General features: G+C 40.7%; 1 protein-coding gene across 3 annotated transcripts in view; it reads left to right on the top strand.

The window, feature by feature from the left end:
- The first annotated feature begins 5,901 nt into the window (after positions 1 to 5,901).
- The window catches only part of SFSWAP (splicing factor SWAP), a 30,026-nt gene continuing 22,488 nt past the window's right edge, over positions 5,902 to 13,439 (top strand). The window contains exons 1-4 of one of the 3 annotated variants that reach the window (XM_008920727.4): positions 5,902 to 6,284; positions 8,717 to 8,886; positions 9,421 to 9,558; positions 10,987 to 11,072. In XM_008920727.4, coding sequence (XP_008918975.3) covers positions 6,031 to 6,284; positions 8,717 to 8,886; positions 9,421 to 9,558; positions 10,987 to 11,072 — 648 coding nt within the window. In that variant the 5' untranslated portion in view covers positions 5,902 to 6,030. Of the gene's footprint in view, positions 8,887 to 9,420; positions 9,559 to 10,986; positions 11,073 to 13,439 lie in introns of all 3 variants that reach the window. The other 2 variants (XM_025895484.2, XM_025895483.2) reach the window with 2 other exon arrangements.

The raw sequence follows: 13,439 nt of genomic DNA on the forward strand, positions 1-13,439 counted from the left end.
CCATGGAAGGACAACAGTCCCACTGCCTTCCCATGTCCCTCACTTGATCCCAGTTGATGTGTGAACAGGAAAGACAAGAGTTTTGTCAGGGATGACAGCAAGTTGCACTAGAGAAAAAAAACATATGAAGGACCTGGCAAATTACATATGTCTTCACACTGCCTGATTTGAAGGCATAGTGTGTAGCACACTCTGAAAGCAGCAGCTGCTTAGTATAAAACACTTGACACTGCTGAGACATTTGGAAGCCAAACAGTGAAGACTGAAAGAAAAAATTCAGGGCTTTTCATCCAAGAAAATTCAAATTCTTAGAGAGAAAAAAAAATAACTGGGTTTGATTACTCAAACTGGCAATATCAATATGCAGGCACTTCAGCCTTCATCCTCAGCATCTCTGTGTGGCCTCACAAAGGACAGTGTTGCTGGAGGCCTTTGTAAGGAATTTTAAAACCAAGTTCAGGATGCACAGAGCCATAAACAGCCTCTTGTCCCACTGTGCCATCTGGCCCTGGGTTGATGTGTCTCTCAGGGACAGCTGTCACACTCCTGGAGAGCCATTACTGTTACATGACCAATAGGTCCACTGGAGCCTGCTGTGATTTGTAAGCTGTCTCCCCCGAAGTTACCAGTTTTAAAAGTTATATTCTGACTCGAAGAAATGTTTGTTTCCAGAAGCATTTTTCAAACGTGTTAGACTTATAAATTTTCCTGCAGTAAGATCTAATAAAAAAAGCATGTATGAAATATTACAGTTACAGCAATTGCTTATTGAGGATCTCACACAGACCAACTTTTCCTCCAAAGTCCACATGATGACATAATCTCATGTAAACTACCAAGGGCTTGAGAGCAACATTGCTGCCCACAGACTTATTAGATAAACTGCCTGTGTCCTGATTCTTGCAGTCTGGGCAGACTCCATCAGCAATTCCTTTCAAAAGGTTTCTTTCCTCTTCACCCACACACAAAGGAACAGTTGATTTCTATTTGACAAAATCAACATTACAGCTCAACCCAGTCAAATTTTAAGTTAATTTTCCATCAAACCTAAGTAAATTATAACTGTATTCAAGGCTCCTGTGCTATAATATGGACTGAAGGTTTTACTTTCCATTATGGATCAACAAACCCCCCAGTGATATGAATGGTAGTCTAGCAAGCAAATGACTCCGCACAGACTAATACACTTAAGAAATTGCTACTGGAGAACATTCTCAGGAATTAGAAAGTAATTGTGAGGCAAACAATGAAAGAATCCAAGCTAAAGGAGAGCAAATCATATTCCAACTTGTTCACAAACAGTAGGACAACAAAGGGAGGGGAAAATAATTTTTGGTGGTTTGTTTTATCTTTTTACACGTCCCTGTGTTTTTTCTTATGGATTAAAGGAACTAATGAACTGACTTTATTGACATAAAACTACCAGCATGAAAAGCAAACCAAGATCACCACCCAGTATAGCCCCCACCACAGGAGGCCTAAAAGCTCCTCTGATGTCTCCTACCTGTGAAACTTTTCCACGTGTTATCTTGAGAGACTCACCTTTGGTAAAGCATTTAAAAGTTACCTGCAAATAAAATCTTCAAAAAATACTCTGTAGAACAGAAGATTGCAGAACATTAAAGAAGCTAGTAAAAACCACAAACTGCTGCTGATCCACCTTTTTCCTCCAGGAATGATTAGTAGTCTTCCCAGCCCATATCTTTAGTAATTATTTGCACACAGGAGTGCAGTATTGATTTCTCTAAAGCACACAGAGGGCCAGGAGTGCTTTAGCATCATTTGAGAGAGAAGCCTCAAGAAAGCAGTGGCTGCTGAAGAACAACATTTGCTTCATTTGCAAAAACTCCAAATTGTCAGAGCCATGAAGTTTGCAAGTAAGCCTTTCACTAGTTTCTGTGTTCATTCTATCATATAAAATGACAGTCTTTAATAATCTGTATTTCCCTGTTGTTTCTACTAACAAATATAGTCTGACAACCCATTAAAGCTTATGAATCTGTCTCAGGTTCTTTTAGTATGCCACTATCATAAATCTGGCTGTTACACAAGGGCAGACTTTGACATTTTGCTATCTGTGTATTCCAAATGATACAATGTACAAAAAAAAAAAAGCAGAAAGCATTTATTTCTTTGTGTCTCAAGTGGGCACTCTCCTCTTCAAGGAGCAGATCAATGATCATCAAGGTTCAGTTAGAAATTCTATCAAGGAATGCTATCACAACATTAGACAAATGGTATTGCTTGTAGGGAAAATAAGTTTATTTTTGTATTCAGTAAACCTGCTCATCTAAAGCCTTTTCTCCTTTTGCAGAGAGGATTCCCCTTAATGGCTAAGAGGAAATTAAATACAATTGGCCAGGCTGTGACACAGAGTGAGCTACTTCATTGCATGAGGAATTTAGTGTAAGCCTCCCTGCTCTAGGGCAGGTACACCATTGACTTTGCACTCAAACAGTGCAAAGTGCTAACAGTGCTAACAAAGTTTCCATTCATTTTGGTTATTTTATCTTCAAGACAGAACAGTACTTAAAAACCAGATTAATGTAAGTTACTCTCCAGAGATACTAAGCTTTGCAAGCAAACCCACAACACATTCCTTATAGAACCTGTGTCAGGGTTCACACAGTAACAACACAACCAAATCTATGATTAAAGCTGAACATAAAGAATTTGTTCATTATAAAATGATTACATTTTAAGACTATTACATTTCTTCTAAGAATCTCTTGTACAGTAACTGAAATTGCTTGTTGCAAACTTCAGCTGAAAATGTCTCTTACACAAGCACTTTTTTGGGAAAAAATTATAAGAAAACAAAGGTACTGCCATGAGAATTCAAGAGCAAATCCAACATCGACTGTTGGTGCTACTCATAAGCTTTAATTTACCCTTTTGAAGCACACGGTAATAAAATGCCTTATAAAGTACAGCAGTGGAGATTGTCTTAAATCAGGAAAAAGGAAAGCACCAGGAAGGGAAAAGAGACAGCTTTGTGTATTGTTTTCTGTTTATATTTAAGTGCAGTTATGCTTCTTACACCCTCAAGAAAGGAGTCCTTGGGTCTAAAGACAGTAACCAAATAAATTAGTCATAGAAATTGGCAGGCAGTGAAATACACACACAAACTCAAAAGAAAATTAAAAAAACAGAATAAGAAAGGTGGTCAATAGGTAAAAACACTGTGTTAAAAAGAAGTGATTTACCTCATTTTTTAAGAGAAAGAGGTAAATAGAATCTTTATACAATTCATGCAAGAGGTAAGTAACTCTGCATATAAAGTGAGCAACTAAGCTACGAATTGCAGCAAACTTCTAAATAAAAAGGGCTGGAAATCCTTAACCACTACTCCACCCCAGTCATTGATGCAGAGTAAAAAAGAAAGGGAAAAAAGTTTAATTTTTTACACTAAGGAAAAAGGAAAGGGATGGGTGCTTTTTTATACCAATGTGAATTCATAATGTACTATGATGAGCTTTCTGAAAGACATTGAAGATCCCTGTAAGTTGTCTGCTTATGTTCCTATTTCTTTTCCCCAGTTACACAATAATCTGAAAAGAACTATGGTGCTGTAGTCCTGTTCTTTCAGAAGTCTCTCTGAATCTCTCTTCTGATTACAGGTTAATGATGTGTGAACAAACAGCCCAGAACATCCCATGCTGTAAAAAACAGCAAGGTGCTGCCCTGGGCCTCAGGATTCATTTTGTCCCCTTTCTTAAAAATAGACACGTGATTCCCCTTTTCCATTTCTTTACATTATTTACAAACTACCAAACCAACACAAATTAATTTTTAAAGTATTACCCCCTTCTGTTCTTAATAATTCAGTGGGAACATTATCAACACCTGGTGTTTTATCCTTCCTGAGTGCTCTGGTTGCCTCTTAGTTCTTCTACAAATGGCTCAGCTCTGGAAAACGCCAGCTCATCATTAAAGAGATCACTCCCTCTATCTCTCTCTAATTGCATTTTTTGTAACTAAGTTTTCCATTTTGTCCTTTATCTGACTCATGCACAGTTCATGTCCTTGTCTCAAACGCTGATATCTCACTAAAATGGTCTGGAGTTATCCTATTACGCTGCCACTTCAGCTGCACAGAGCTCTTTTTGTGCCTCACCATCTTTCTGCTGAATCCTTTGTGTTACCAGAGGACTCACGGAAGTCAAAAAATCCTCACCATATATTGCTTTCTTATACCCCCCATCAAAAACTTTTTTTTTTTTTTTCTTGGAGTTCTTTCCATGGTTTTCTCCTGCTCTTTTCTTTGCTCCAAATGTTTTCCAGCTGGTATAAAATTGTTGCACAATAGTCAAGCGTGTTCTCACCTGTAATACTTGGTGTTCAGGTCTGTATTTGTTCCTCAAAGGTCAGGCATTTGCTACACTTAGAACTTCTGTCTTTGTTAAAACAACTTTAGTCATTATTTTTATCAAACACTAAGATCTCTCTGAAGCATCTACCTTTAGCAGATTTGTTCACTGATAACTTTGAAGTATCAGATGATTACTGGTACCTTCCACACACTCAGGGATAGAGATGTTAACTTTAGTAGAATTTTAACCATCTTTTCAGGGCTGTGGAATGGCAGGTGGAACTGTGTATGCATCACAGCTACCTAAAAGCATCATTAGAAAGCTTATTCAGATTTTGCATTTCACTCTGAAAGATACTGAGGAACTCCCACACATTATTATTTCCGATTTCATTACTCCAGATGAATAAAACGTCCAAGGACATTTCTAGTATCCTCCTTCGGCAAGTTCGCACGCTAGGAGGTATTTCTAGATGCTGATACAAACTATCCATGTCTCTTCCACTGCTCCTGCATTGTTTTCCCCACACTATCTTAACATGTTTCATTCCTTTGTGTACAATGAAGCCAGGAAATTTTTCCCACAGGAAAACCCCAGCAGCTCTGCCTGCCTTTATGAGCACCCCCAACCTTTGGTTACAAAGGCTGTGGAATAACCTCCACCGTGAATCACTAAAAACTTGTTTCTTGACAGAATTGTATGTAAAATATGCAAAGCAATTTGTTCCTTCCTTACTTCTGGAAGAGTGATGAAAGTAACCCACCCTGAGTAAACAAATATTGAAATTTCAAGCAGGTGACCACCAACTTCAGCAAAAATAGTCCTTTATGTATATATATACATACATATATTTATATATATATAATGGTATATATTATATATATATATATACTATATGTTATATATATATTTAAATCTCCCTCAGTGCCCTCTTCTTTTTAAGGGAAGACTGGACTTGGGACTCAGTGCCATGGTCTAATTGACATGGTGGTGATCGGTCGAAGATTGGACTCGATGTCAGAGGCCTTTTCCAACGTAATTGATCCTGCGATTCCCTCCTTGGCTCCCAGGCTTTCCTTTCCCCTTGAGCTTCCCGGGCACTGCCTGAGGTAAATCCCCGCTTTCTGCCGCCCCGAAACGGGCCGAGCCCCCTCAGCCTCCCACTCCCCTGTGGGCTCCGGGGAATTTTTGTTTATTAAAAATTTGTTCTCGGTTGTTGTTTTTAACCCCGACGGGCTCATTTCGATCCACACGGACCGAGCACGCACCCAGCCCCTCCCCCGGAGCCGCCTCAGGCGGCCCCTCAGAACCCCCGTGCGGTGGAGGCGGGGCCTCCGCGCCGCTCCGCCCCCCGTGCTCCGCACTTTCGCCATACCCGTGCTCCCGCCCGCGTCGACCTCGCCGAGCTCCGCGACCCCTGTCGTCGAGGGAGCCGTGTCCTTGCCGGTGCTACGGAGCAATCTGGGCTGTGTTTTCCCCCCGGATTTCACACCCGGGCTGCCGGACTCTGCGGCGAATCTGCTGCTCGTGAGAGCCAGCCCGGCCCTGCCCCTGCGCCGCCAGCGGAAGCGGAAGCGCCGCCATTTTGTCTCGGGTGATGGCGGCAGTGGCGCTCCGGAGCTGGGGGGTTTAACGTGGGCCCGGCCCTGGCGGGGACTCGCTGCTCGGACAGTCGCTGTTCCTGCGAGCTGCCGCTGCCTCGCTGAGGCCCCCGGGGATGTACGGAGGGGCCGGAGGGTCTCGACGGACTTCGGAAGAAGCAGGCCCGCCGCCCCTAATGTTGTTGTCAGGCGGGGGAGCGGTGCCCGGGCCCCCCGGAGCAGGTGGAGGTGGAGGCGGGAATAGCCGTGTGGAGCTGCTGGTGTTCGGCTATGCCTGCAAGCTGTTTCGGGATGATGAGAAGGCTCAGTACCAGGAACAGGGGCGACACCTTATTCCTTGGATGGGAGACCCCAAGATCATGATCGATAGGTCGGTGTAACACAACCCCCCAGACTCTGCTGCGAGCCCTCCTCCTGTGATAGCCTCTTTCTGTTCCCCCCCTTGTGCTGTGGGCAGGTGAGGGCGGGGGATGAGCAGCGGGGATGTTCTTCGAGGGCAGCTCCCCCTGGAAAAGCGCTCCGGGGGCTGCTTTGGTGTCGCTGCAGGGCCCCCCCGGCAGCGGGAACTCGGCTTTCCCCGCTCCGGCGGCGCTGGAGGTTCCCGTCCGTGCGCGGTGGTCCCTGTGCCCCGCAGGGCGGAGCGGAGAGCGGGAATGGGCTGTTCCTTCTCAGTGCGGACCACAAACATTCTCAGCTTCTCACTTGGAGTCAGTCCAAGGGAGCCCGACTGCTTTGGGAATATCTTGCTAGGCACGCTGTGTGTTCTCTAGGTGAGAACACAGTGCAGAGGTGTTTACCCACCTCAGAGCAAATGGGGATTTCTTATTTCTCCTACATAATCTGGCTGCAGGCTGTTGGTGGGACACCCCAAAAGTAATTCTTGGCCTAATTACTTTTTCCTTGTGCCATGAGTCACTGTATTAGTCAGAATGGAGTTGATTTTGGGTGCTTGCTGTTCAAATTTTATGTGAGAGGTGGCTTTTTTTTTTGTGGTTGTTCATGCAGTAGGTCCAGGTTCGTGGCCAGAGAGAGGAATAGAATCTACCTTGATGTTCCTTCTGGTCTCTGAGTTGTTTCAGCAGTGCAGGGTGGGATTTAGAAATTAATTCATTCAGAAAGAGTTTTCTGGATGTTTTGCTGGAGAGAGGGAAGATAGGAGGTCAGGTTGGTTACATTTGAGTGGAGCACTGAAAGAATAATTTAAGAGTTGTGGCTGACCCTGAAAACCTCAGTGGGAAAGATGGAAGGATTTTGGTTTGAAAAGGATCACATGACATACTGTAGATATTTGTTCCCTCAATTTCATCATTGCTTTGGTGCTAGACTTGATTTTCTTGTTATGACTTAAGAGCTGCATTTGGCTTGGAAAATGGTCAATAAAGGAAGGTCTTTCCACTCCCTTCCATTAGACTGGAGAAAAAAGAGGTGCCCTTGCACTGTTTTGGTGTCTGTACTGTTAATGATTTTTTTATCGTTGAAATTAGTTTGATAAATTGAAATAAGCACAAACACAGGAAAAAACAACCAGAAGTGTTTGTAGCTGTGTTTCGTTCTCAGTTACGTGAGAATGGAAGTGTTACGTTGCACACCTGTGATCCAGATCTCTTCTGTGACAGATCTCGTGGGTAGGTAGAGGCCGGTTTTGGGGTCCTGTGCAGCAGCAGCCCCGTTCCCAGGTGGCACAGAAATTGTAGGGAGCAAACACTGAGTATGTGCTTGTCAGTGCACAGGTACTGAAACACCTGAATAACGGACGTTTGTGAGTTAAGGCAGCTTGCAATTGCTAATCTTATAAACTCCTTTGGAAGCTTAGATTCCTTTTATCTCCAGCAGCAGGAAGTCTCCATTGTCACCATTTTGAGAAAAGCACATTGCTATGAGAAGACTTGGGTTGAAGTTTGCCTGTGGACAGAGCTTGATTAACCAGACCTGTGTGTTTCATTCACTTTTTTGCTACAAGAATATTTACTTTCTTTGTTTTTGGTCTAGCGAGTTGGCACAAGTCAAGAGTTGTGTGTGGGAAGACACCTCAGCGGAGTCGAGTTTACTGTCACTTTACTTTTCCAATCAGTTTCTCTTGCTGGTGCACAAACATTATCCCAGGGCAGTGCTTTTCCTGCAAACCAAACCGTTTCCTGGTAGACGGGAACTGTCCGTCATTGATCTCTGCCGGTTTTGCGGTGAAACCTCCTTAAATTGCATGTTTATGTTACTGTTCCTATGTATGTGTGTCTCTCTATCACATAACCCAGAACTTATTTCCTCAGCCAAATGGCTAGGGGCCGAGCCTAGCCATGATTTTACCTCCAATGGACGCAAGTTTCTATGGTGAAGATTTCTCCTGAGAGTTCGGGACTAGCAGAAAGAAGCGAGGAAATTTCGACCGTTTGGTTCTTACGGATAGGTATTTATGTACTCGGGTTTGTGTGAATGTAAGCTATTTGACTTTCCAGAAAAACGTATTTTGCAAGTGACATTGATTGGTTGGTTGAAGCACGTACGGTAAGAAGCTGTTAAGGAAATGGATCCCACTTAAAAAAAAAAACAAACTATTAAAGGATACCTTTTTGCCTTTAATTGTTAATAATTTATTAGTTTCTTTGAGAGGAATCTAGACTGTTAAATTTTCGATAGTTGGCGACAAATGATTAGCAAAATTAATCGTAACTTCTAAAAAAGGCAGTTTGCGTTAACGTATAAGTATTTATTTTTTTTTTTCATTTTTAATGGGTAAGTATTTTAAGTAGTCACATAAACCCAAGCCCTAAGTTCTTTGCATTGACCAGCTGTTTCATCCTGCAGGTATGATGGGCGTGGTCACCTGCATGACCTTTCTGAATACGATGCTGAATATTCCACGTGGAACAGAGATTATCAGTTGTCCGAAGAGGAGGCTAGAATAGAAGCCCTCTGTGATGAAGAGAGGTATTTAGCCTTGCATACGGACTTGCTTGAGGAGGAGGCAAGGCAAGGTATTTGCTCAAGGAAACTTCCTGGGTTTAGCACATGTTTAAAGAAATTATTATGAAATTAAATTTACTCCTAATTTTATACTCTCTTTTTCTGATGTTATCTTGACAGTACCCAGTGGATTCGAAAAGCGGGAGTCTTTGCCTATGTGAGAGGACCTCAGGATAGTTTAACTGTAGAGCCACACAGAAATTGCCCAGATTCTGAGGGCAGACTGGGATTTCAGACCCCCCCCAAATGCCCCAAAATAAACACATTGTGCTTCTTTTTTAGTGTTGTATAAGTGAAATTCCCTGCTTTACGTGCATAATTGCATTAGAATGTCTTAATCCGCAGCCCGTGTCTCTTCCAGAAGAATTAAGTGCTCAGCATGTGTTACATGCTGTGTTTTTCTGTTCAGTTTTTAATGAAAGCTAAAATGATCAGGTGAAAACTTCTAATTTTAAAACTAAAGTAAGAATTATTACTTCTATTTTTTTTTTAATCAATTAGCTTCCAAATATGTTCTAATGTTGGCAATTGCATTTTTGTTCAAGAGGAGGAATATAAAAGACTGAGTGAAGCTTTGGCAGAGGATGGTACCTATAATGCAGTGGGATTCCGTTATGGCAGTGATTACTATGACCCTTCAGAACCCACTGAGGAGGAGGAGCATCAGCCTGCAAAACAAAGAGGTAAGGGGTAAAAATAGCAAGGGTTAATTGAGAGGGAGGACACTGCGCCTCTGTGTCTTGCAGTTGCAGGCTGAAAATATGTGTGTCATTAAAATGCAATTAAAAATTCTCAAAGCATTTCATCAAAGTCTTTATGGGACTCTGTTACTGAGTTTTTGCAGACTTTGTTCTTGATGAGCTTAAATGTTTTCTGTTACAGCACAGTCAATACTGCAGCAGTCAGGGAATTTAATTCTGCTGTCTTGCAGATTCTTATGCAGAAAAAACTAGTAATTCCTCACATGGCTGTCTGTTGACACTGTGTTTCTTAGTCAAGAAGGAAAATATAATTGTAAACATAGAATAGTAATTAATAAGAATATGTATTTTTTAAATTTAGATTTTGTCATCTTAATTATTAGAAATGAGTCTGTCTTCAACACAGTGTGCCCGCTCCATGACCTAAAAAGTACAGAATTAAGTTCTCATGTTCCCACCTCTAATTGCAGTAACTTTGTATTTTTAGCATGAAGCCTTAAGCAAACTTTCAATGGTTTTTGAACTATGTCTTAGTAAAGTGTTTAATTAACAGTTGGGTTGCCTAACTATGTATTGATGTGTTACTGTGGTATGAGATGTGCTTGTCTTACCAAGATGTGTGTGCTGCAGTGCAGGATCATTTTAGGTGCTAAAACTTATTCATTTTTTTTGCTGCTGTGTTTGAGAGATTGTGTCAGGGCAGTGTCTGTGTTACATTCCACAAAGGGTTTTTTTCTGTGCTCTATCTGATGCTGAATTGCATTGTCTCTTCTGGGGTTTAATTCATTTGTTTTAGACTCCATCACCAAACAGTGTTAGCTGGAGCTACTGCCAAAAGAAACACTCCCATTCTGATTTGTCTGCTTCTTCCTTCTTTCCTTGATGCTGAAATTTCTCTGTGCCTTTGGGGAGTTAAACTATTCAAGTTCATTAAAAAAAAACAAACAAAAAACAACCTACCAGAAAGCAACCAAAAAGTCCCTTTGTTGCATGGTTTGTGAGCAGTGATTGTTTTGACATCTCATGTGTGATGAGGCTGCTCTGCTGTGCCCAGAGTTCCTGTGGTCAGGTGTCCATGCACTTGGTCCTGTCTAGTTTGTAAGGGGAAACCTGGAATACAATTTCTCTTAAAGCCAATAGAATAGATAATACAGTAAGTTACTTTCTAAAGTAAACTTTTCAATTATTATAACAATTTGTAAAGCAAAATATTTTCAGAGGGACGTTTCTGCTGTAGCAAATAACAGAACATTAAACAAATTGTTCCTTATAACCATATTTAAATGTCTTCAGTGCAAATGCTGGTTATAGTTGCATTTGATAAATTCCTTGAGTGCACATCCTTTTAGGCATACTTTATTTTAATAATTGTTTTTGACCTTATATATTTTCTTCTGTCATTTCTTGTAGAAGCAGCTCAGACAGAAAATATAGAAGAAAATGAAGAACCTTTTGTTGCCCCTCCGGGACTGAATGTCCCCTCTGATGTGGAACTGGTATGTGTGTACATTTAATGCAGCTACACTTGTGCCAACTTTTGGGGAGCTGATGGTGCTCTACTGTTTGGTGACTGGGTTGGGGTTTTTTCCATTAACTTTACTGTGGTTTATTTTAAATTATTCTAAAAGAGCGGCTTCATTTCAAATGTTCTTTCTTGAATTCTTGAGTTCTGTGAACACTGTTGAATCTTCTTTTTTCTCAGTGAAATGATTGCAGGGCTTGTACAGAGTGCATTTAGTATCACTTGTGATATTATTTAAGATAATGCAGAGAAAGGGCAGTTGTTCTTGGAATGGATTCTTGCCGAGATGTCAAGGCTGACATTCTGAACGTAAAGGACCAGTAAACCAAAAGATTGCTTCTATTCAGGAGGTTTTCTCTGGATTCTTTTTAATTGAGTCCCAATCTGAAGGGGATAGGAATTGACCAAGTGTAAAGGCTGTTTTTGAAACTAGCCTAAGTGTGAAATAACTTGAAAGTATTAGCTTCCAGAAGTTTGTAGAAGCTCTTTCCTTTGTGTGATGTCACCAGAATTTGCTACATAATTTAAACTTAATTGCAACATGCGTATTTTTCTGCCTCCTGAAGTTTGCTGAACAGACACCTACTTGAGTACAGTTCTAACCTTGAGGGTTTTCAATTTATATCAATTTTTATAGAAGATACTGGGAAGTCAAATAATATTCCTTTTTCTATAACTGTAGTCACGAAAGTGTTAATTTATATATGGGCTCAACTTGATATTTTCAACTTGATAACCTTGGTCACTAAAGATTCAAAGCACTCTGCTAGAATAATAGTGAGCACAGGATATTTGTGTAAGAGTGTTTTTCTACTTCATTAGCTTTTAATTAAAAATATTTATCCTGTTGTGGTCTTTTTACATGAAATAAGAGCTATTTAACCAAACTAGTGTGCAATTTATTTTAATTTTACTTCCTCTTCTCTACAATCTATAATGCATTTCATTAGTGAGCTGCTTACCAACCTAGTTCTAAATTCAGGGAAGATTTTTATATGCTGCCTTTAAATAATGAGTTATACTTTAGCCTTATAATAAGAACCTTGAGTTCTCAGAGAGAAGCTGCTTATTTTGCATTTGGATACTGTTTCCAAGCAGTAACTGGTGGTGAGAGAGGTGACAGACTGTTGGTTTAGACAGCTGCTTGGCTTGGGTTTTGTTCTGAAACTTAAGATGTATTTTCTGTGGATGTTGCAGAATGCAGTGTGGGACTTACCAAAGTAATTTCCCAGTCAGTTATTGAACTCCAGTGTATTCACATGAACAGAAAGCAAGTATAGGCATATTTGATTTTGAGTAAAAAAAAAACCAGCAACCATCAAAATGTCTAGACAGCAGCTCTGAAAACAAGTCATATACTTGTATATGTATACAAGTGTATACTTGACCTTGGATTGAGAATTGTGAGAATTTGGTTTTTTACAAGCCTTGATTTGTTCTAGTCAGCTTTACCAGGGAACATATTCATTCTGTGTTTTTTATTTCAACTGCTGGGAGGAATAGAAGCCTGGTAAAGGTCACTTGTAAACTTTGAATCATTTTGGAGAGGAAGCTGCTTGGAACTAAGTTAAAATTTGAGAGTCAGCTTGCTAATGTGGAGACCTTGCTCACAACCTCCAAGGTGCAGTTCAACAAAGACAGATATGAAATAACTTCTGTAATACAGAGCAATGCAAAATGCAAATATGTGATATTGAAGATGAGTCAGCACAACTGCATAAAAAGTCCAGAGGCTCTGGTGAGCTGGGGAAGGTTCACTGTGTGGCAACTCCAAGTGCAGCAGTAATGTCCTTCTGCAACTTGGAATAGGAGAGCTGTGTCCAGGATGCAGGAGGTCTTCCACTGCTTCAGACTGTGATTATGGGCAGAAATGACTTTTTCACCAGTGCCTTTTAAGAAGTCTATGGATGCTATGAAAGTGGGCTGTAAGAGGAAATTATCAGTTAATAACTTCTGAGGAGAGATAGAAACAGAAAAACTTGATATATGGTGTGAAACTGATAATGCACAAATTGTTACCAGTTTATTAAAAACTTCATTGCCTCTAATTAAAATAATCTTTGTTAGGATTTTAAAGGGACAAGTAAAACTTGTAACAATTAGTTATTTTACATGTTGGACATGTTGTCCTGGTAGAGGATCCAGTTGTCTGAAAGCAGCCTTTAAAAATGGGCTGTTTGATAATATTCAGATGTCTTTCCCTACGTGGAGCACCATGCTTCCAGTCTAATGAAAACCATTTTCTGAGGTTTGCAGCATAGTTCTGTATTTAAACCAATAAAATTGCAAAGCTAAAACAAATCATTAGTGTGACACTTCAGTCTTTATAGGCATGCAGAGT

This window comes from Manacus vitellinus, unplaced genomic scaffold, assembly GCF_001715985.3.
Source record: "Manacus vitellinus isolate BGI_N305 unplaced genomic scaffold, ASM171598v3 scaffold_31_pilon, whole genome shotgun sequence".
Classification (NCBI taxonomy): Eukaryota; Metazoa; Chordata; class Aves; order Passeriformes; family Pipridae; genus Manacus; species Manacus vitellinus.